The sequence below is a fragment of the Pelobates fuscus genome, chromosome 2, assembly GCF_036172605.1.
Source record: "Pelobates fuscus isolate aPelFus1 chromosome 2, aPelFus1.pri, whole genome shotgun sequence".
Lineage (NCBI taxonomy): Eukaryota > Metazoa > Chordata > Amphibia > Anura > Pelobatidae > Pelobates > Pelobates fuscus.
This window is the reverse complement of record NC_086318.1, coordinates 194,230,508-194,255,861: the sequence shown is the minus strand read 5'-3', so window position 1 is coordinate 194,255,861 and position 25,354 is coordinate 194,230,508. Positions and strand designations below refer to the sequence as shown.

General features: G+C 41.2%; 1 protein-coding gene across 19 annotated transcripts in view; it reads left to right on the top strand.

The window, feature by feature from the left end:
• The first annotated feature begins 3,601 nt into the window (after positions 1-3,601).
• Positions 3,602-25,354, top strand: part of SNAP91 (synaptosome associated protein 91) — a 107,917-nt gene continuing 86,164 nt past the window's right edge. For 14 of the 19 annotated variants that reach the window (XM_063443053.1, XM_063443048.1, XM_063443047.1 and 11 more), the window contains exons 1-2: positions 3,602-3,694; positions 5,217-5,363. In XM_063443053.1, the coding sequence (XP_063299123.1) occupies positions 5,234-5,363 (130 nt within the window). In that variant the 5' untranslated portion in view covers positions 3,602-3,694; positions 5,217-5,233. Of the gene's footprint in view, positions 3,763-4,133; positions 4,227-5,216; positions 5,364-25,354 lie in introns of those variants that run through there. The other 5 variants (XM_063443037.1, XM_063443041.1, XM_063443042.1 and 2 more) reach the window with 5 other exon arrangements.

Genomic DNA, 25,354 nt, shown 5'->3' with positions numbered 1-25,354 from the left:
CACAGAGAGACTCCAGGGATCTCGAAGGGGCTTGACCCCAGGGTAAATCAAATGCAACAAACAAATAAAAGATGCCACAAGGTCTCAGTGCATATACAGCCCTGAGACCAGCTGCATCACCTGGAAATATGTATAGCAATATAGTGGTTGTAATAAACTAGCTAAGACATATATAATAAAGTCTAATAAAGACCAAATGTAGAAATAATAATAATAAACAAAAGTATATACAAGTGATACTGATGCTAATATGGCAACCAGAGAAAAAGGTTAGGAGGGATATAATACAACATTCTTTAATGATGATATACACCCAAGCCTAAATTACAGCTTTATTAAGAAATGCTAAATAGGGGTGGGTCCATCACAATTGTAATACCCTGATACAAGGCTATCTCTGGATATTGTCTACCTATTCCTGTGTCTTATCAGAAGAGTTATTGAACCTCTGTACACCTTTTGCCCTCCCCTTTTCTATTATCTTATACTTACTGTAAATTTCTAGCCTTTATCTTTCACTATCTATAAACTACTTGTAAATACAACCTCAGATGAACAGCAACACATGACATATTACACCATATAATGATTTAACGAAAATAAAGCCATATGTGAAAAACTAAGTACACCTTATGTGCCAATAGCTTGTAGAACCACTTTAGTAAAAATAACTTGAAGTACTCATTTTCTGTATGACCTTATCAGTCTCTCACATTGTTGTGGAGGAATTACCGTATGTCCCACTCTTCTTTACAACATTGCTTCAGTTCATTGAGGTTTGCTGGCATTTGTTTATGCACAGCTCTCGTAAAGGAACACTATAGTCACCTAAATTACTTTAGCTAAATAAAGCAGTTTTAGTGTATAGATCATTCCCCTGCAATGTCACTGCTCAATTCACTGTCATTTAGGAGTTAAATCACTTTGTTTCTGTTTATGCAGCCCTAGTCACACCTCCCCTGGCTATGATTGACAGAGCCTGCATGGGGAAAAAAACTGGTTTCACTTTCAAACAGATGTAATTTACCTTAAATAATTGTATCTCAATCTCTAAATTGAACTTTAATCACATACAGGGGGCTCTTATAGGGTCTAGCAAGCTATTAACAGAGCAGGGGCTTAAGAAAATCTTAATTAAACAAAACTTGCAATAAAGAAAGCCTAAATAGGGCTCTCTTTACAGGAAGTGTTTATGGAAGGCTGTGCAAGTCACATGCAGGGAGGTGTGACTAGGGTTCATAAACAAAGGGATTTAACTCCTAAATGGCAGAGGATTGAGCAGTGAGGCTGCAGGGGCATGTTCTATACACCAAAACTGCTTCATTAAGCTAAAGTTGTTCAGGTGACTATAGTGTCCCTTTAAGGTCCAGCCACAGCATTTTAATCGGGTTGAGGTCTGGACTTTGACAGGGCCATTGCAACACCTTGATTTTTTTTCTGCCATTCTGTTGTAGATTTACTGGTGTGCTTGGGCTTATTGTCCTGTTGCATGACCCAATTCCGGTCAAGCTTTAGCTATCGGACAGATGGCCTCACATTTGATTCTTGAATACTTTGGTATACAGAGCAGGTCAACTCAATGTCGGTCAGGTTCCCAGATCCTGTGGCTGCAAAACAAGACCAAATCATTACTTCTCCACCAATGTGCTTCACAGTTGGTATGAGGTGTTTGTGCTGATATGCTTTGTTCTGTTTTTGCCAAACTTGGCGCTGTGCATTATGACCAAGCATCACCACTTTTGTTTTGTCTGTCCAAAGGACATTGTTTCAGAAGTCTTGTGGTTTGTTCAAATGCAACTTTGTAAACCTAAGCTTTTAAGAGAGGAGATGGTTTCTCCTGGCAACCCTTCCAAACAAACCATACTTTTCAGTCTTTTTCTAATTGTTCAGTCATGAACTTTAACATTTACCATGCTAACTGAGGTATGAGATATACCTATTCGTTTTTTTGCAATTCCTCAGAGCATTGCACTCTCTGACCTTGAGGTGAATGTGTTGGGACATCCACTCCTGGGAAGATTGGAAAGTTGTTTTTTGCAGCATTTATAGTTATGCCTATGGGATGGCAACATTCCCCTTTATATGCAGTGCTTTTTTACAAATAGTGCACTTAGTACCTGTTCTTTTGTCAAAACGCTACTTTGTGCTCCCCAGACCTGGCTTTGCTCTTCTATATTGTTTCTAAAGCTGACTCCTGGTTAGCTCTGTTAACACTTTCCCTAAAGGTGGCTATGCACAGTGTCCTACTCCTGGTTCTATAAGTGGTGTGTGGCACACTCTAAAGCAAATAGAAAATGTTGGTGCTAGTGCTATTAGGTGGGGCCCCTGTTCACCTGGATCCAAAATAATGAGGAAACAAATAAAGACATGTTTTCAGCACTCAGCAATAAATTATGTTGGTTCATTCAGCCATATCAAGTATGTATCTTTCTCAAGCCATCATTTTGTCTGCTCCTAATTCTGGCTGCACCTCGTGACACATTCATAAGTACAACTGCAAGCCTGGAGGGTCCATGTCCTTAGTTCTTGTCTGATTTCATATTAGGACCACATGAGTCCATATGCTGTACTTGCAGGGCAGCACTTCCAAGCCCTGCCAAACAGTATGCAGAATTCTAGAAATGCTTAATAAAAAGCTTGCAGCTGGCATCTGGCTACTCTGCCCCACAAACAGTAGATAATATTTAACTAAGATAAAGTCTGCACAGCATTAGAATCCTGCAAACTGCCCCTCCATCTACATTTACACCGCAGGATTCCATGCAGGTTCCCTAACATTCCATCAGCTCTGCTAAAACATGTTTTCCATTAGCCTCCTCTATCATTCTACAAACTGCTCGCTGCCCAATGCATGTTACACAACTGGAAAGGGTTAAAACGTTCAGGCCATGCAATGGTCAATGTTATTAAGTTGCCTTTAATGCGCCACCTGATTAGAATAAACCATTGACTATGACAGGGAGACCCGGCTGACGATCTGACGCTCATTCCTGATATTATTAGCAGCATTGCAGTTCCAGATACATGAATAAATGCTTCATAAACGATCATTCCAATCCAGGTTTAGCAATATTAGAGCGGTTTCTATGAGATAATGTCTCCCCTCTGCAGCGATGGATGATATCTCCCATGGGCTGGCAGTGGAACAATCGGTAGCACCCATTGGGCTGGGGGGGGGGGAGGCATTTATTTATGCTATCATTGTAGGCAGCGCATAGGATGGTTGTATGAAAGATATAGGAAATCAGAATATTCCATCTATCACCCAGCTATTAACTGGCTCTAGGCATTCATTAATTGGGAATTACCATATGTAATCAGCACCTTTCCTGCACATCTCCTAATCACATTAAACATTTTCTGCTTAAAAATAAATAAATATGGATTTTTATTATTACCCCAGGAAAAATAAAATGCACTCACATGTGGTATGTATGTGTGTGTGTGTGTGTGTGTGTTTATGTCCATACATACTGCATATATGGATAAGTATTGCCCCTGGCAGGTACATGCCCCTTATTGCTATATACAGTACAGGGGGATACAGTAATAGGCGGAGGTTATCACACCTCCCTGTGTTGTATGCTGGGGGAGGGAACAAGCACAGCCTTTCCTTTCTAGCATCACTTACAGCAGGAGGAGGACGGCTGGGAAGAAGTAAAAGAAGAAGGATAACCCGCAGAGCCAGGCACAGGTCTGAATGCTATGTGAGGATGGAAACCCCGGGCTCCCTCCATTAACACAGAACTATGCAGTGCTGAGGTGCCATTCACTGCCATCCCCCCATTCATTGCCAGTCCCCCCCTTCCCTTAATTGCACTGGGTACCTAAACACAGCAATGCAGGCCTCTGTGCCAGCAATGGGTTAATGTGATCAGCAACATGGAGTGGGGGGAGATCAGGATCTCTGCATCACAGGGAGTGATCTTACTTGTATTTATATCTATATATATATATATATATTTATTTGTATATATAAAAGCATTTATCGTTTTTTGTTTTCTTACGTTTTACCTTTTGCACAAGGTGCATAACAGAAGTATGCAGGATCTTCCGGCATTTTGGCCATTTAATAATTGAATAGGGGAGATGTTAAGTGAGAGGCAAGGTGGGGGTGGGGCATGACAGTGTAATCCCTGGCTGTCAGGCAGGATAACACAGGGAACTGGAAGATGTACTCAGTGTGCGTCTGCTCCTCGGCAGTGCTCCATTAAAAGCCTGGAAAGGTAAATGATTACCCCTTTTGGTTTTTTTTGGAGCGAAAGGTGGGTTCTCCCACTGCCAGGTTTGCTCTGTGTATTGGGTGAGGATGGATGACAGATGCTGTAGGGGGAGGGGGTAACAAGGGATGGTGAGTGGTTTGCAGTAACTAGGATACATGAATGGCTGCTAACATTGTCTCAGTGCACGAGCACCATGGCTAGCTAGCTTATTACCCAGGGCAGGGTAAACTGGGGCATCATGGCTTGCTAGCTCTTTACCAAAGGCAGGGTAAACTGGGGCACCATGGCTAGCTAGCTTATTATCCAGGACAAGGTAAGCTGGGCACCATGGTTAGCTAGCTTATTATCCAGGACAGGGTAAGCTGGGCACCATGGTTAGCTAGCTTATTATCCAGGACAGGGTAAGCTGGGCACCATGGTTAGCTAGCTTATTATCCAGGACAGGGTAAGCTGGGCACCATGGTTAGCTAGCTTATTATCCAGGACAAGGTAAGCTGGGCACCATGGTTAGCTAGCTTATTATCCAGGACAGGGTAAGCTGGGCACCATGGTTAGCTAGCTTATTATCCAGGACAGGGTAAGCTGGGGCACCTTGGCTAGCTAGCACATTAACCAGGGCAGGGTAAGCAGAAGCACCATGGCTAGTGACTCATTACCCAGGGCAGGGTAAGCCGGGGCACTATGGACAACTAGCCTATTACCCAGGGCAGGGTAAGCCGGGGCACTATGGACAACTAGCCTATTACCCAGGGCAGGGTAAGCTGGGGCACCATGGCTAGCTAGCTAACTTTTTACCCATGGCAGTGTTGGTGAGGGCATCAAGATTGGTTAGTTCATTATTCAGGGCAAGCTAAACTGGGCTCTATCACTGCTAACTCATTTCCCTGGTGAGTGTAAGCTGAGACACCATGACTGGATAGCACATTATCCGGGGCAAGGTAAGCTGTGGCATGGTGCTGGCTCCTAAACCTAGGCTCTGTATGTTTCTTGCAGCAGGAGAGGAAGAGAAGATGTCTGGACAGACGCTGACAGATCGCATTGCAGCTGCACAGTACACAGTGACTGGCTCGGCTGTGGCCAGGGCAGTATGCAAGGCCACCACTCACGAGGTGATGGGACCCAAGAAAAAGCACCTTGACTGTAAGCATCATTCTTTATAGCAGTAACTATTGTTATTATTATTGGCATTTATATAGCGCCAACTTATTCTGCAGCGTTTTATGATATTATAATGGGGGAAATTTAACAATAAATGAACCATTACAAATTGGTATAGGAACAATAGGTTGATGAGGACCCTGCTCGAACTACCTGCTGGCATGTGCATGTAAGGTGATCATTGATAGATACCTTTTTAACTCATTGCTTGGCCCTAGTGTGATGCACCTTGGTACTCACTGGTTTTGGCCTAGCTATTGATGGATGTTCCTGAGCAACTTGGGGAATGTAGTCTTTCACTGATGGAAATCCATAGATAATCTGTCACTCTTTCAAGACACTGTGCATGCTTTTCTACCTCTGTATATCAACCTAACATGGGGTTAATACCCTTGTGTTGTTTCCTTAGTAATTTATCTGATTGCCCTTAATTGACAGAAGATATGCTGCAGGCCTCTCTAGATATTATTTTTTTTTATTGAGTGTTCTTGGCTTAATATGTGGACTTGGACCAGGAGCACATTTTATTGTAAAAAGGTTTGCCTTTTCAGATATATATATTTTTTTCCATGTATTTTTATTTCTTTAGTTTTGCAGGCTTTTTTGTGTTTTTTTTTTTTCTATCTTAAACCTTTTCCTGTGTATTGAATTTGATTGTTGCACCTATAAATGTGACAGTGTTCACTTTTCTCTTCCTTGCATGAATGTGCTCTCATTATTTACCTTTACTAGCAGAGAGTGGGGATGCATTGCTTTTGGCTTTTATGTTTACCATTATCAAATAATCACATGTCAATTTTTGTAAGACATCTGATGCATTGCAGGGCCATTTCATAGAAAATGCATAAGAATGGTAACACTAAATGCAAGTGTGCTATTCCAGTAGTCCATATTTGTAATGACCTTCCTTCACCCTCTGTTACACTGTAAAATGCTGAACAGTAGAAAGGAGAAAGCTATTCACAATCAACTACCACACCCCTGGATCATTTGTAATAGTTGTCATTCCAAGTCCCTGGTGCTTACCAGGTAGCTATACAGATTCTGGAATACACAAGGGAGAGAGACCCATGGGCACATTGTGATTTTAAGAAGGTTTTGTTCTGTGTGCGTTTTATTTTATTTTTTTTCCTTCTCATTCGTTAATTTTGTAATCCTGTCTTTAAAATATTATCATTCAGAAAACAAATACACATTTCTGATAACATACATTGGTCTGTTTTGTCTCGCATCTTACAGGCTTGTTCACTAAACCTAAAATTGTAGCAACATAAAATCTGAATGGTGACATTTTAGGAAAAATAGCTGAGCAAGAAATTATCCAACGCTACTATTATCACAGCTTGATTATTTTTGCCTCAATTTTGACATTTGGATTTTCATTTGTTGTAATTTGGAATTTTGTACATAATTAATTTAATCCTTTGTGAAGGGCACAGTACTGTGTACGTTGCCTGCAAAATTACACTCCGTGACTGACAATGTAGAGAGTGCTGTGGCATTTGAAACCCCTCCAATCACAGTGAGACCTGGCTATTTCTAGAAAAAAAGGCATTATGTTGTACTCTGAATTTGCAGCAGAATGCAAATGTTTTTTTTTTTTTTTTTCTTGAAGTAGAAGAACACACAAGGCCTGTGAAATTCATCATTCATTTTCAATATCTTTACTCTATACTCAAAAGGCCCATATTACAAGCATAATGTGTCTTCATTTACAAATGTTATGCCTTGATAAGGGGGTAGAGTGCAGTTGGCAGATAGTATTTTGTCCTAATGGAACATGGGCCTAGTAAATTAATTGGTGAAGGGACATAGACCCAGCAAATTAATTGGTGAAAATGTATGATATGAAAACTGATATTGGCAAAAAAATAAAATAAATTATATACTGGGCGATATACTCAGGGGTAGTTTCAGAATACAAATATGGCATCTGCTATAGTTGTGGAACACACACGGTCTGTGAATTTCTGAACAGATTATATGTGGGTGTGCAAAACACAAAAAAAACATTTTATTCTAACCGTCAGATTTTGCTTTAGTGATAAAATAGTTAAAGGAATACGCCCAGAGTAGAAAGCCAAACTATATGACTAGTTTAAAAACTTACCCGAATTCCTGTAAGAAGTTTCTATTAGCACCAGTTAAGCCTTGTCATACAGAGCTGCGCTCATTGGCTGAAAGCGTCAGTTGAGTGCGCTAAGCAACTGAGATTGGTACAGCTGGGCTGAGCTTGTCTCAGTGGCAGGAGCTTCCGGCATCAGAGGAAGTGGTGGTGGACACATGACGGAGCTCAGGTAGGTTGCCAAACCATTCTTAAACTGTTTGATCACTTAGTCTTGGAGGGCACCAGGACACTCCTGACATCATAACCTTTACAGGGGGACGGGAGAGTGGGGGAAAGAAATGGTGTATAATAGATCAAATCAGATCTGGAGAAGATGGCTCCACGGTACCCAGATCCTATTATGGCGGGCATGAACATTGTCTAACACATCACCGTGTTATATACAAATTTTTTATTTTATTGAGCATAGTCTCAGGTATACTTCTCTACACGTACACGCCACACAGAATTGTGTGTGTGTGTGTGTGTGTATATAATAACTATATATATATATATATATATATATATATATATATTGTGTGTGTATTATAAAATACACATAAGTAAATTAAATAAAAAAAGTAAAAATAATAATAAATAAAAAAATTATATCTATATGAAACTTTATTCTAACTGTATTTTGATATTAATATATATTTATATCAAAATACACGTAGAATGAAATTGTGTGTGTGTGTATATAAAAATACGAAATATACATATGTCCATATACAAAACTATATAAATATACATGTAGACTTTAATTTGCTAGCACTGTATTTTACCCTGTAACTTTCTATGACACCCTAAAACCTGTACATGGGGGGGTACTGTTTTACTTGGGAGACTTCGCTGAACACAAATATTAGTGATTCAAGACAGTAAAACATATCACAGCAATAATATTGTCAGTGAAAGTGACTTTTTTTGAATTTTTCACACACAGAACTTTTACTGATGATTGTTGTGATACGTTTTACTGTTTTGAAACACTAATATTTGTGTTCAGCAAAGTCTCCCAAGTATAACAGTACCCCCCATGTACAGGTTTTATAGCGTTTTTGAAAGTTACAGGGTCAAATATAACAATAAAATGTTTTTACATTGAAAATTGGCAGGTTGGTTCAGTGGCGGATCCAGAGCCTGATCTCGGGAGGGGCACTTGTAGATTATTTAAATAAATAATCCTGGCACAATAACCACTACAGCTCAGTGTAGTAGTTATGGTGCCAGTAGTGCCAGGATCCCACCCCAGAGTAAGTAGTCATACAGTTTAAAAACAGTTTGACAACTTACCTGGGGTCTGCTGGGATATAGGGCATAGGAGCAGTGGTGTGTGTGAAAGTTGCAGTGTGTGTGTATGGGGGGCACTGTATGTATGTGTGGGGCAGTGTGTGTGTGGGGGGGCAATGTGTGTATGGGGGGGGCAGCAGTGTGTGTAGGGCACTGTACGTGTCTGTGTGTATGGGTGTGCAGTGTTTGTGGGGCTGTGTGTATGGGGGGTCGTGTGTGTGTGTGGGGCAATGTGTGTATGGGGGGGGCAGCAGTGTGTGTAGGGCACTGTACGTGTCTGTGTGTATGGGTGTGCAGTGTTTGTGGGGCTGTGTGTATGGGGGGTCGTGTGTGTGGGGCAATGTGTGTATGGGGGGCAGCAGTGTGTGTAGGGCACTGTATCTGTCTGTGTGTATGGGTGTGCAGTGTTTGTGGGGCAGTGTGTGTATGGGTGTGCAGTGCGTGTGTGTATGGGAGGGCTGTGTATGGGAGGGCAGTGTATGTGTGTGTATTAAGGGAGTGTCTGAGGGGCAGTGTGTGTGTGTATATATGGGTGTGCAGTGTGTGTATGGGGACAGTGTTTGTATGGGGGGGAAGGAGGGTACGGAGGCTTTTTAATAAAACAAAAAAATGTATTTAATAAAATATATATATATATATATATATATATATATATATATTTATGTCCCCCCTCCCTTCTTACCTTTTATTGAGGAGGAGGGGGGGGCATTTCTCCGTCCCTGGTGGTTCCAGTGTTTTAATGAACTCTAGCCCGCGCTCCAGGGCTAGAGTTCACTCTCGCGAGACTTGGCAGACCATGGCAACGCTCCATGCTCTCGAGAGGAGGACCCGGAGGAGCTGCAGGCTGAGCTCCCGGGTCCTCTCTCCCTCCCTGCCGGCTGTCAGCAATGTGCCTGCGGACCGGGGAGGGATATCACTGATCCACAGGCACATAGCAGGACTGGCGCTTGGACAATGCCAGCCCTGCATTAGCCGGGATCCGCTAATGGGTTGGTTACGTTGCCTTTGAGAGCGTATGGAAGCCCAGTAATGAGAATTACCCCCATGATGGCATACCATTTGCAAAAAAAGACAACCCAAGGTATTGCAAATTAGGTATGTCCAGTCTTTTTTAGTAGCCACTTAGTCACAAACACTGGCCAAAATTGGCGTTCAATTTAGTTTTTTACTTTTTTCACACACAAACAAATATAAACGCTAACTTTGGCCAGTGTTTGTGACTAAGTGGCTACTAAAAAAAGACTGGACATACCCCATATTGAATACCCTGGGTTGTCTAATATATATATATATATATATATATATATATATATATATATATATATATATATATATATACACACACTTTTCCAGAGATTTATGACAGATAATAGTGTTACAATGTCAATATTGATACATTTAAAAAAATTTTATGTTTTGAAACTGCAATATCCTACTTTTACTTATAGCCCTATAACTTGCAAAAAAGCATGTAAACACTGGGTATTTCTAAACTCAGGACATTTTTTATCTATTTAGCAGTTTTTTTTCATTAGCTTTTGTAGATGAGTAAAAGATTTTTCAAGTAAAAGTCAAAAAACGTGTATTTTTTTTTTTTCAATTTTTCATTATATATTTTTTTTATTTTTTTTTTTTAAATTAAATTACATGAGATTATATAAATAATGGTATGTAAAGAAAGTCCTTTTTGTCCTGAAAAAAACAATATATAATTTGTATAGGAACAGTAAATGAGAGAGCGGAAAATTACAGCTAAACACAAACACCACAAAAGTGTAAAAAGAGGCCTGGTCGCAAATGTACAACATGGCCAAAACAGGCCAGTCCTTAAGGGTTAAAACTATTTTAAGGAATGACAACATTTCTATATTTTTATCCCAAATACATGTTTTTTAAAATAGAACAGTACTTTAAAATCTAAAAACATAATATGTAAAGATGATACATTGATGCTATTGTGACGCAAAAGAATAGTCAATGATGAAGGGAGACCACATTACTGTTGCAGAGTATCTTGAATTAAGGCATTATGTTTGTCATCTGTGTTTTTTATTTTTTATTAATATTGAGTAGAATGTGTTTTTTCTTTGTTTGTTTAAGCATAGTCATTAATTATGGTGCGACTGTGTAATACCCGATGGTACTGCATTAATGGTGTGTGACTAGGTTCCTGTAAAGCAAGCCTTTGGTACCTGGTCTTTGTACTATATGTGTGGAGTGGGGCACCACAGTATCTGCCTCCATTGACAAGTGCCATTTTGTCTCTGTGTACATGTACAGCTAAAATGACAGGATCAAATAAGCAAGACAACTGTTAAGTAATGGAGGGCCTGTATGCCCACACATTATATAATTGCATTTAACAGTTGCCATGGAAAACAACGGACACAGCAGGTACTTTACATTGGTGACTATATTACTGTTTTACATTTTTGCACTTTGTAATTTTTTTTTTAATTTTTTTTTTTTAAACGGGACACTTTGATAAAAAAAAATCCCATTGTTCTGTGTCAGGCGGTGCTTGAAATGTTTAGGGTTGGGGGGTTGTATGCCTCACTGACTTACTAGCCCCATCTGCACAATAACATAATCGGTCCTACAGATGTGGTATAGATAAATTAAACACATGGGTTCAGCTGTAGACCGTTCAGATCAATACTTGCAAATGAGTGGCAGTGTTCACTCATTTAACCTACAAACTGTTTGTGCCAGCTACCACTCTCTACGTCAAGTCCTATTTTTATTTATTTATTTTTTTAAATTTATGATGTATTCTTTATTTCAGGGCTTGACAAATCCCAGGTCGCCATGGTGCCTAGGAATTTTGCCTTGGCACCTGGGATATGGGAGCCCGTTGCCTCTTTGGCAGGCAGCATTGGGGGGAGGGGGGAGTGGTTGTGGAGGTGTATTCAAGTATATGAATAATCAGCCATGTTAATTATACTGCTTTATTAGAAATTGATTCAAGATGGCCCCTCGCAGAATTTCACCTGGATAATCTTTAGAAGATTAAAACTGTTCCTACTAATATATCATTCTAAAGTGTTGAATTGCTCCACATCCTTGGTGCGTCTTTGTCTTTTTAATTTACAATTTGATTTTTCTCTTTATTTTATGTTGTGGATATTTAAATTTCTGCTGTCTCGACTTGAGTAATTATTGACCCCTTTGACCATATTTCATAGAATGACTGACTAATTGCTGAGGGATGTGAAGGAACAGGGACTTGTGAATGCTTTGTATTCGGCTTAAGAGGGTCATTTTAATTATGTGGCCTGTGTAGTAGAAAGTTGCTTGACTCACACCAAAATACTCAGTATAATTTAGTTGTAATTCTGTTTTTTATTTAAAATGTTGTATCAAAGGACATCAGTGAGTGAGTAATCTTTCTGCAGTTCCTCTCTGCTCCCTTGCGTGATATCAGGAGCCGGAATATGACGTCACACTGGCCCCGGCATTGCTACAGAGATCGCGCAATGGAGCATAGAGGAACTGCAGGAAGATTAGAGCGCAGCCACACTAGACCCCAGGGATAGAATCCACTCAGCTCTCCCAAAGGTATGGAGGCTGGGTGGATTTATAAATTCTTTATTTATAGAGTGCAAAGAGATAACACAGTGTTTGGTAAGCCACAACAGCTTACGCAAACAGAAAGCGAACATGACATTCAAAACAGTTTTGTGGCATGCGCATACGTGGCACAATTTTTTAAAGGTTTTATAGTACGCTTAGGGTATAGATTAAACAGCATATGTCTGGAAGCATTAGTGGCTAAACTTTGCATGGTCATAGACATGTTGTTGAAACTATGAAAGTAAGTAAAGCCTGAGGCTAAATGGTAGTGAAAACATGCTGTACGGTCTCATTAAACAGTATTGCTGTCTAAATAACAGCCTGAGATGAGTTTTAGGGATTATAACAGGCTTGGTCGACTATTCTGAGTACATGCAAGGAACAACACAATATGCATAGTCGTTAAGGTATGTCTAATGCTTTTCTATGCTTGAGTAGGATACATAATCAGAAGAGGGACATAGAGGAAAACTTAAGATACAGGCTAGAGTATCTGACTATGTAGCTTTGACAGGTGAAAATTATCCGATGCCCATGCTGACAATTAGAGTCTCATAGTGAGACAGAGTCCCGGCAGTCCATAACATGCCACTCCGTTGGCCCCCAGTCTCCATAAGAGCCCCCTTGCGGTTCCCACTGGCATAGTGCAGCTGGTATTTTTGGAGGGTCTGCAGGTTAGTAAGGGACGTGCCTTGTCGTCTGGTCAGAGGCCCCCGCTGGCCCCGGGCTTGTGTGAGAGCTGGCATGCGTTGTCCACCGATCAGGAGACATTGCGATGCCCTCTGGGGGCAGTCGTGAAGACCAGGTGCCTTTCGCTTAGTGCGGTAGGTCTGCAACCGGCGTGGGAGATGCGGTGAGGCAATACCTCTTGAAGCCCTCTGCCCAGGTAGGATTATAGTCGCGGGGTGAGACGCTTGTGGGCTCGAGCTTCCCCGGTGAGGATCCTTCTTTCCCCGTTTTCTGTTTTGGCGTTTGTGGTTGCGGCCTCTCCTTTGGGTGATGCCCGATCTCCCAATGTGTTTCCCGCTCAGCCGCCATGTGGGAATCTCTGATGCTTGTGGGGTTGCAGACTCTGGGAGGTGACCCCGCTGTGGGTTAGTGCTCGTCAGTGGTGGGGTGGGTGGGTGCATCTTGTGCATGAGCTGCCGCCAGAAATTTCGGAAATGCTTGTCCAGCCGGGTGAGTATATCGCTGGGATCTTCGTTTGGTGATGGGAGCCACGCGGTATACGCCATCTTGAGTAGGCCGCGGTTTGGTTGGTCCTCGTTCGTGGGCGATCGTGAGCGAGTCAGCACTCTGTTGGGGACCGGGATAATCCCCACCGGTCCAAGGGGGGGGGGGGTGACAGGCTGCAGGAGAGCCTCAGCGAGGCGTGTTTACCGGGTCGGGCGATCGCCCGTATCCCCCAGATTCCGGACACACCATACTGTAGGCCTCAATCAAGTGTCTGTCAGGCCTTTTCCCTCCTTGCAGAGGTTGGTACAAGGAGTTAGGGTGTCAGTCCACAGGGGTACCAGGATGATTACTGCCGTAATTGTGGGCAATTTGGCCGTGATTTTAGGCTTGGATAGCCGGAGCTATGTGAAAATGCGTCCGGCCATGTTGAGTGCCTGGCCCTGCCCCCTAGGCTGGGTGGATTTAAATAAAAATGTCAGTGTGTGTGTGTGTGTGTGTGTGTGTCTCTGTCTGTTTAGGAACTTGCCTACCTCCGATCGCTTGAGAATGGTGTTTTTACTCACCTTTTTCCCACGCCATGCTGGTTTCACCACGGCTCGTCCTTCCTCAATACCTGACATTATTAATCTTTGATCTCAGCTAACCCAATGTATTCCCAGAGGAAAGCATTGGGAGTACATTGCGCGTGCACGGCAAAACACTTCTCTGCACCAATAAGCATCTCCTTATAGAGATGCATTGAATCAGTACATCTCTATGGGAAATATTTAGCGCCTTAATGCAGGGCGTGGCGACGCCGAATGGAGGTGCTGCACACAGTGCAACAATGACCAAAGACCCTCTAGTGCAGGGGTTCTAAACCCAGTCCTCATAGACCCCTTACCAGTCCAGGATTTAGGGATTACCTGGGTGTGTCTAAGGTGTTTAGAAAAATGAAAAAACAAACAAACACCTTCTACTCTAAATCCTGGACTGGTAGGGGGGTCCTTGAGGACTGGGTTGTACTCTAGTGGGTGTACGAGTTAATGTAACTAAGCAGTAATGTAAACATTGCTTTTTTCGGAATAAAAGGCAGTGTTGGTATTGAAAACCCTGCTGTAGTGGTTCTGGTGACTATAGCGTTCCTTTAAGAATTGCGTTCTTGTTGTTTAAAAAAATAAATAAATATACTGGCTCCTAACTTTATTTAGCTGGCTTCTAGATTCCAAACATATTTGTCAAGACCTAGGTTAAACTTACGGTGTGCAAAATTTCTCCTATCCTGCTAAGGCTTCTTTCTCTGCGCCACTATCTTAAGTATTTTCAGATGATGGTGCCCAGAAATAATTCCTTATGTCCTTTCCTGGGCTTGCGCGTGAAATTACACGCATGCCCAGTGGATACGGCGGCTTCCACTGACCTCAGCATTGACTCTCGCGATTGCGTGAGAGGCAACAATAAACATGAGTGACACTCTCATTCAGGAATAAATGCATCACGAGAGGGAGAGAAGTATAGAAGAAAATGGCCAATGACAAAGGCCATTGAGCTTCACTAAATCTCCTTCCTTTGTCAGCCTTCAAGTTGGCTACATAGGCAAGTAGCCCCTACTTTGCCTAATGTATAATTAGGGATATATGCACTTAAAAAAACAAAACTGGCCATGCAAGGTGGGAATTCGGCAGTGCGTATGATAAAATAAAACCACAGATTCGCTTTTACAGCACACACTATACAATAATAATTCAAAAAGCAAATGTCATATATAGTCCACTTATCAACCTTTTCATGTGATAGTGTCACTATTTTGAATGCATAGACTCCATTTTAGGCCTAAATCCCTCAGTCCCTCTTTTCTAGGAGTTCCATATTGCTGATATGTTTGCCTGTATAGCAGAGCTCCACAGCAATAATACTTACAGTAATGTGTCTTTAAACTACAATAAATATGTTTTGAACTTGGTCTGTGTAAATAAGATGCATTATTTTTCTAATTACCGTACATTAAAAAACGGCCTAGTCCTTCACCACACCACTAAAACAAAAGTGTTCGTCTTTGTTTATTTGAAATGTTGGGAAGTGTAAAAGAGGGAGAGAATGGTAGGTACACGGGAAATCATTGAACATGTTCCATAGAATGATCAGCAAAGATGAACCTGGCCTGACCGTGTCACTTGAATCTGCCTTGGCACAAGGATGGACAAATAGGATGGACTGTTGCATTGTGAGTTACAAAGAGAACGAAAATGTGTGTGTGTATATATATAATTTTTTCGTTCTCTTTGTAACTCACAAGGCAACATGTTCACACTGTGGGACCTCAATAGGCCATTAGATATAAAATCACAAGTGCATTTCTCCATAGCAACTCACAAGGGTAGTCCATTTTAATGAAGAACATGAGTATTCAAATACAATAATTGTCTGTGCTCACTCCTGCAGTAATATGATTTACCCTTCTTCAGAAAGAACAGTTGCTCTGCTAGCTTCCTTCTGATGTCACTTTGTATATTGATGTTTGAAAACAGGGTATGGTCAATAACTTTACCATCAGTGCCTATAGTTTTACATATTGTAACAATGTGACAGGTGTGCATCGATATTTTTTTATATAACTCCAGGCAAGCATACCTAGGTGCTCAAGAATAATAAGACCTTTCCACCCTATTCTTCAGTGTAATAGGCAAAGCATTGGAGGGAGATCACTGCTGTATGCTATTTCAGAATGCTTGACAGATTTGGTTGAAGAGAGCCTCAAAGTGCTCCATCTAGCGCTGCGTCTGAGTCTTTCTGTGGCTGTGGGGAATGGGCCGTGGCGGCCATCTTAGGCACATCTTGCGTTCTATGGCTCGGCAGGAGCAGGTAAGTTGATTTTCCCAGTGGGGACCGGAATATCCCTCACCGGCCCAAACGGTGGGTTGCGGGCATCAGGACAGCTGCCGATCAAAGTGCACCCTGTGTCGGGAGATTGGCCGCTCCTCCCACCAGGCCATCTTCCACGCTAGGCCTCATATACAAGCTGTGGTTTCTAGGAAGAGAATTAAGTGGGCTGCGTATCAGCAAGCTCCCCTTCGATCCCGCAGCAGGCCAATGTTGAACAAGACTGTAAGTAGCACGATTTTGGGCTGTAAATGGTTAGTTTAAGCTCCGTTATTTTGGAACTCACAAGACACATCTGGCCATCTTGGCCGCCAGGTCCCAGCCCCAAAGAGAACATTTTTAACTCCAAAAACGTTCACTATGAGATTTAGCAATATTATCTCTCTCCTTATGGCCATCTAAAAAATGCATTTCTATAAACATTATTGGTAAATATTAGATGTCCATAATTTATAAAGGACTGTAGAATGTTACACTAATGGCATTATCAACTAAAAAGCAATATATGTGATCTGGTTTATAAGTATGTTTATTTACAAGTTAAAGGGATTCTCCAGTGCCAGGAAAACATTTGTTTTCCTGGCACTGCAGGATCCTGTAATGCCCTTCTTCTTCCCACGCCCCACCCCCCCATACCAAGTTGCTGAAGGGGTTAAACTCCTTCAGTGACTTACCGGAGTCCGGCACCTATGTACCTCGGCGCTGGGTCAGGCTCCGCCTATTCTCCTCCCCCCACGGTCAGCCTAAGGGTAGACGCAATGGCCATGCACGCGCATTAGACCTCCCCATAGGAAAGCATTATTCAATGCTTTCCTATGGGGATTTCGGCAACGCTGGAGGTCCTCACATAGCGTGAGGACGTCCAGCGTTGTATAGCACACTTTTCGTGTTCTAAGAACACGGAAGTCCCCCTAGTGGCTGTCTTATAGACAGCCATTAGAGCAGGACTTAACCCTGCAAGGTAATTATAGCAGTTTATGAAAACTGCAATATTTACACTTGCAGGGCTAAGGGTAGTGGGAGTTAGCACCCAGACCACTCAATGGGCAGAAGTGGTCTGGGTGCCTGGAGTATCCCTTTAAGCTAAGCTTTAGAGTAAGGCCATGATGGCAAGGTGTTAAATATTAAAGGACCACTCTAGGCACCCAGACCACTTCAGCTTAATGAGGTGGTCTGGGTGCCAGGTCCTTCTAGGGTTAACCCATTTTTTCATAAACATAGCAGTTTCAGAGAAACTGCTATGTTTGTGAATGGGTTAAGCCTTCCCCCTATGTCCTCTAGTGGCTGTCTCATTGACAGCCGCTAGAGGCGCTTGCGTGCTTCTCACTGTGATTTTCACAGTGAGAGCACGCCAGCGTCCATAGGAAAGCATTGAGAATGCTTTCCTATGTGACCGGCTGAATGCGCGCGCAGCTCTTGCCGCGCGTGCGCATTCAGCCGACGGGGAGGAGAAGAGGCGGATCGGAGGAGGAGAGCAGGAGGAGATCTCTCCGCCCAGCGCTGGAAAAAGGTAAGTTTTTACCCCTTTCCCCTTTCCAGAGCCGGGCGGGAGTGGGTCCCTGAGGGTGGGGGCACCCTCAGGGCACTCTAGTGCCAGGAAAACGAGTATGTTTTCCTGGCACTAGAGTGGTCCTTTAATCAATATTTTCAGTAACAAAAATGGGAACCTTGTTTTTTGAATGTCTTTAGTAGGTACCAGCTCTATACTATAAGTTGGTTTTAATTTGCTTGTTATATCTAGTAGTAGGAGATGGATGAGCAAGGTTCGTTTAGCAAATAAATACTTGGCGTGTATTTGTTCACAGAGATATTTGACCACTCCACAAAAAGAAACTGTGTAAACGTGCAACAAACTTAGTCCGCTAAGTCCGCTCCATTTCCTATGGTCAAAGCAATTTCCCACAATACTTCCTCCTGTGTTCTCGTTCTGTTTTATTCAGCGTTCGAACGCCAGCAAAACTACCGAATTTCGTCATAACAGAATGAGAACAGTTTGGCCATTTGTGTTGGGACGCAATTCAGGACTTTTTGTTCGGATCAGAATTTCATTAGATTGCCCGCGACTCCCATCCATGAGCGGCGGCTGAAGGCCCTAAGTTACAATGGGGGGGGGGGGGAACCTATTTCTCCCGGCCCCACCTATGAGCGATGGGTGTGGGCCCTAAGTTACAATAGGGGTGGGGAGGATCTATTGTCTATTGCGCCCCAGCCCACTACCATTAGCAGCGGGTGGAGGCTCTAAATGACAATGGGGGGGATCTTCTGCTGAGCACTCCTACTTCAAATAGATGTTTGTAGAAAAAAGAATAGCACCCTATTCTTGCTATTCTTTTTTCTACAAACATCTATTTGAAGTAGGAGTGCTCAGCAGAAGTCGGACTTGCAGCCAGCGTTTTCCCCACAAAGATCAGCAGACAGCCTTCCCGAGTGCACAGGAGAGGAGCTGTCGCTGGAGGACACATAAGTGGCTGCTATAGACTTTGTCCGATGTATACGATGAGTACAAGATTTTATACAGTGTAAGAGTTTTAAGTTGGGGGGGGGGGGGGGACGTTACTTGTTCCTGTCTCTTGGATAATAAATTGTGATACAGAATTACGCTATGTATCTTTCTCTGTTTCTTTTTTAATGGGATTTCTACTTTTCTCTGAGCTCCTACATATCACTACGTTATCTGGACTTCCTTTTTTTTCAGGACTGTTCACATATTAAATTTTTTTATATCTTTTGGATACTTTGTTATATGACTTTTCTATTCTGGCATATAAATGCACCTTTTTTAATTTTAAGGGGATTATTCACTAAGCGCTGAAACCTATATACATACTTGTTCTTTAGAATTGGGAAAATTATTTTTCTGTTTTAGCAGCTATTATTGTTTGAGTACCTGAGGTACTACATTTATTATATTATCTTGATTGTCTATTGACTTTTTACGTCAGCCTTTTATTTTAAACTTGCGCTCTCTTTATAACTATATTTTAATTTCTGGAAGCTGTTGAAGCACAGGGCAGGTGAGGGCCTGCAGAGCGATGATATCCAGGTGTTGCAAGCCCAGCCTCCTTGGAAACCCCCGCTACATCCAGGACAAAGGTCCTAATCTTCCAGATTACACAGTAAAGGAGGAGACTATATTTAAAAGAAGAAAAACTACCACAACAAGAGGGCATAGTCTTAAATTAGAGGGACAAAGGTTTAAAAATATCAGGAAGTATTACTTTACTGAGAGGGTAGTGGATGCATGGAATAGCCTTCCAGCTGAAGTGGTAGAGGTTAACACAGTAAAGGAGTTTAAGCATGCGTGGGATAGGCATAAGGCTATCCTAACTATAAGATAAGGCCAGGGACTAATGAAAGTATTTAGAAAATTGGGCAAACTAGATGGGCCGAATGGTTCTTATCTGCCGTCACATTCTATGTTTCTATTAAGGCCTATATCTAGGCTTAAGAGCCTAGATGGGTGTTTGTTTACAGGGGAGTGCAACTCATATTGGCTGCCTTCTAATGCCTTTACAATGCATGACATTATATTATATTAGTCTCAGTAAGGCACCCTCCACATGTGCCATCAGTTTGATTTTTACCTTATTCAGGTCTTTCTCAGCTACCATGCATTAATTAGAAATGTTATACCTGTTATCTCTATGATGATTGATGTCGGCAGGGGAGCCTCTTGGTGTTATGTTAACCACTTTCACTGTGTCTAGACACGTGGTTGTATATAAGCTTTTATGTCTGTTGTTCAGACACCGCTATACAGCATGTCTATATACCTTGTTATCACCTAAAAAAATTTTTACATTTCATGTATTTTTTATCATCAACCCATTTTCACTTATAACCTATGTCATTGCTAATCTTTGTTTATACTGTTTTACTTCAGAAATAAAGAATGATATGATAAAATAATATAAACTTTGAGGGAGGAGAGGGGGAGGGTGAGGGGGGGGCACCTCTGTAAAGCTCTAATTATCATGTGTGTGGCGGAACCCACCTCGCCACTGGGCATTGGAGGGGCCTGGCTGCCTGCCTCTTACCCGCTGACTATGGCCCCTGGAAAACTGGTACATTTAAAGATTTATATTTGGGCTTGTTATACTGTATATTGCTGCTACTGGCCCTTTTAACAGCATCTATGGACACATTGGGACTTTTGGGACTACTGTCCCTTTAAGACTGTGAAGCATACTCTAGTGTACTGCCTGCAATATTATATATGTATTTATATGTTAAGTTTATCCTGGGTGATTTGTATGCAGCATTCATCTGATTGTTCGGTAGAATCACTCCATTCAGTATATTGAGTGAAACTACCGAACAACCAGACCACCCAGGAATGAGGTGTGCCTCCAATTACCGTTTGCAACAATGTTGCAAATGGGTAATTGGCAATCAGTGCAGTGTGGTCTGTGTCCTCTGGGTGGCCGCCATTCGGGAGCCGAACACGTGGCGGCGGCCATCTTAAACTACCGAACAGCGGTGTTTTGCCGTCGAGTGTCTGGAACTGAAATCGGACACTCGACTAGGCAAACACCGCTGAGACCTCCAGACTTCCAGGATTTCGTGGGGATACTACCGAACGGCCCGCCGTTCGGTAGAAAGAAACTCACAAACTAGGGGATTCATGCGAATTCCCCTTAGTCTCTATAACACCAGTAATTCGTCTGTTTCATTCCCTTTTCTGTGACCGACCGCAGGGCCAAAATGCATGGAACTGTTTTCGGATACTTTACCCATGCGGTCGGTCAAATCTTTGGAACCCCATATCTCCCGAACTGTTCATCCGAATTACTTGAATTTTGGATATGTTTCCCCCCTGAATAAGGGCTATCCAGTGATGCTGGATTTAAAGGTGTACCCCCTGTTTTTGGGGTACATCCAGAACTTGGCTGGAAAAGTGTACCGGATAATTGGGTTTAATGTTATCTGAGGGGAGGGGATGTGTGGGCTGAACCATGTATGTGATTGGTTATTTTATGCCTCCCCCTGGGTGTGGCCTGTATGTGGATTATTGTAATAAAAGCCAGGCTGGATGAGCCAGTCCAGAGTTCCTGCTTAACCCTCAAAGTGATGTGTCGTCTCATTATTGGGGGAAGGATTTATTGAATGCTGTTCCAGTTGACTGCTAGGAGTACAAGCCTATTCGTATGGTTCCTATTCAATGGTCTACAGCATTCATATGCTTGGGAGAATTTAAAAGGTTTCTCGGATTCGGTGATTGTGGTGTCTGCCAGAGTGCTTGGAGTCCTCAGGAAACGCTAGGAGCATCCATTAACGGAGCATCCATTAAGTCGGGGTGCCAGGTGATCCATTACAATGTGAGTGTCCATATTTGAAAATGTATATGTATTTATGGAGCAATTTAAGTGTGTAAGTGACTAAAATGCACCATAGACCCATCTTCAATTTGCAATTAAAAACCAAAATCCTGCAGTGACCAGGCTATTAATATATACCTGTATTTTCACAATATAGATAAAGCTGAGACAAAATTTAGTGCTTTAAAAAAAAAAATATATATATATATATATTTTTTTTTTTTTTCAACAGGGGCACAACGAACCACAAAAATAAAATTACCATAAAGTTTAAAAGAAATTGATGCAAAAATGGCTATATAATAAGGCCCATATTATACCGTAGCGCATTCTCCATGGTGTCTACCATGGAGTGTGGTAGGATTTTGAGTTATAATTTCAACAGTCAAACTATAATGCCCCAAAATGAGACATCTGTCCATCATAGCTACCTAAATTTTAACTTTTAAATACTGATATGGTCAGGTCTCTTATTTGGCACTATGTGCATGTGCAAAAATGTGCAAAAGAAAAATTAGGATCACATACATGCATAGGAAATCAGTATAAGGAACTGTTTCCTATGCTGTGATAAGTTAGTATGATATTAGTATGTAATGACACGAAAGTATATGGTGTATACGTCTTTAAATCTGTAGTCACAGAGTGAGCAGAGTATATACCAAATAATATACTCTGTAATACAAAGATATGTTTCTTATAAGGTGGAAATACAGTATAGATGACTGTGTTCCATAATGTAGTAAAATCCAATGAAATCCAATGAAGTTAAAAGTAGTTCAAAATTTATTGGAAAAAACGACTATGCCCAGGCATTCAAAATGATAAGATATAAAAAATATATAAAACTGCATATAAAATAAATAAATATAAGTCAGGGACGTATTGCAAGATTGTTACCAGCACATCTGTGTATACTGTTCCGTGTTTGTTATAGGGACCGATCAGGATGGATGTGGATAGTTTGTTACACTCTCTGCCGGCTGTTCGTGAGGTTGGCGTGCGTCCCAGACCTCACTCTGGGTGATGCACGCTGCTGGCCGGCCGGTCCCCAGATCTCGGAACACTCTTCGTTGGATGGAAGAAAAAACTCTGCGGCTGGATCTTTGATCTGCGTCCGTACCCTGCTTGATTCTTTGTGGTCTAACGCGTTTCGTGGGTGTCAGCCCCACTTCCTCAGAGACTAGATCACATCAGGTTTATGAAATCGACATTGAAAAAAACCCAAGTGAAAACCCTGTTTTCCTACAATATCTAGCATAGATGGGCAGTTAAATGGCTATGTAAAAAGTGTCCAAATATTTTTAGGTAAATATCCTGTGTTGTCTACTTTACATAAATACATACTTTTGTGTGGCAACTTTGTTTTCTGTGATGACTATTCTTCTTGATTTATAAAATCATTCTACATTAACATTATATTTGTAATTGTATTGTAGTCTGTGACCTGTAACTACCAAACAATCCTACAAATTATGTAAATTAAGCTAAACTAATCATAAACATGTCTATTTATTGGGGGAGGGGGCACTCAGTTGTGGTCATGGTGCTTGAAGTGTTCATTTTAAGGAGTTGTAGAGTTAACTTTGTTTGAAGATTTAAAACCGAGCAATTGGACTCCTGATTGTGTTTTCTTTATCAGCTCTTTCCATATTGAATTAAACAACCAAGCTTAGTTTAAGTTGGTTAAGTCCCTCTTCAAAGTACAATAAAATATTGATGGTTAACTATCTAAACGGTCCCATTCTGTTTCTCATTATGGTAACTAATGGCCCCTAACTCTAAACCAGTATTCCAAAGGTGTGTATGTCTGTAACAAATACATGTATATTTGACCAAATTCCCACATGTGACCCTTGTGCTTTCAAGCGCCAGCTGTAAAATTTTGGGGATCCATTGCTGCCCCATGACTCCTGTGGGTTTTTTTTATGACACTGAAATTTGAACTCTAGAGGATCATGCTCTATTAGATACATTTTACTGGTTAAACCTGCATTAAAATTCCTGTCACCTCTCCGGCACTGGCAGAGAGAAATACACACAAATGTGTTGAATATCACACCTGTCTGGGCTTTGTGGAATTCCTCCAGAATCCTAAATGCTCCTTGTTAATGTGCTTTTATGTTAGAGCTGATGGCCCATTAAATAACAAATTTAAAAGAGCACATTTTGATTAAAATATACTTGTTCCTGTTCTTTACATTTGGTGGTGTTAATTTAATTTTTTTTGTATTAATAGTTTTTCATTAATTGTATCTCTTTTGTGTATACTGCTGTATTCAAATATTAATCAATCTTGTCCACATGTCTCGACTTTAGAGGACTGTGTTTGCACTTGAAACAACCAGTAGCAGGCTGTGGAATATCATGGGCACAGCATGACTTTTTTTAAAGTCAGCACTTTTAATTCTTTAAATGCATTTTTTTTTTTTAAATGTAGAGACAGATTTTATTGCATAAGCCAATCTTTGTGAAGTTATTACTAGACAAGCCTCAAGAATTTAAAGAACTTATGTGTTACTTTAAAGGTTGTTGTGTTAGGCAGCGTACTTTAATGTTACTTTTATCCAGTTTAATATGCTCCACATGTATGTATATATTCACAGAATTATTTAGTGTTTTTTTTTTTTTTATGCACACAATTTTCCCGTTTTATATGTAAAACTGTATAGAGTTTTCTCTTCAATGCGATGGCTGTCGTTTGCTTTAATTTTTAATTAAACCAATCTTAAAGCAGCTCTGTCACCCCTTCCTCCTCCAAATCTCATTAAGATAAATTGTCTGCAAAATACTTACATTGATTGAGTTGGAATTTCACTGAAATTCCAACACTGCTTAGGGGATACTTTTGTCGTATATATTTTTCTTGCGCATGATAAAAAGGCAGACTACTGAGGGGAAAAAGGCTTTGTCCATGGAGGCGCCTGTGGATCCTCCATTGGTATCAGTGTTGTACCCTCGTGCAAGAGTACAGCATTGACGAGAGCGACTGGCAGATGATACACTGTTAGCCTGAGTGATTTATTTTTTTGCCTGAAACTTTACTTTGGGAGAGCTAGCTCGTTCCCTATGAAATCTCTTATATTGCCGTAATCATGTGAAATATCTCTGTAATTATGTGAGATCGAGTGTAGATACTGCTTGATCTGACAAAGATCTAGCAGTCTGAATGTTTTTTTTTGCCTGAAGCTTTCGTGTGGGAGGTTGGCCCCCATAATGAAATGCCTAATATATCTATCTGTGATTATAAGAAATCTAACAAAACTACTAATTGATCATATCTGATCTAACGGCTCAATCCTCATTTTCCTACAGAGCACCGCAATTAAGGAATAACTTCAGGGACACAGTCAAATCTTCATTCAATCTAAAATCTTTTAAGAGATCTATGGCAATATATGTTAGCACAGAATGCACCTGTCATGGTTAAATATATCTATTACCTGTCATGTATTACATTTTTATATATATATGTGTGTGTGTGTGTATATGTGTATGTAGTTTTGTAATATTGTATCCTATTGTAACAATGCAATGTTTTGTGGACAAACTTGAAAACAAGAGAAATCTCAATGTATCCATCCTGGTAAAATATTTTATAATATCTAGCCATGCTAGATATTGCATAGTGTTAAAAACAAAGCACA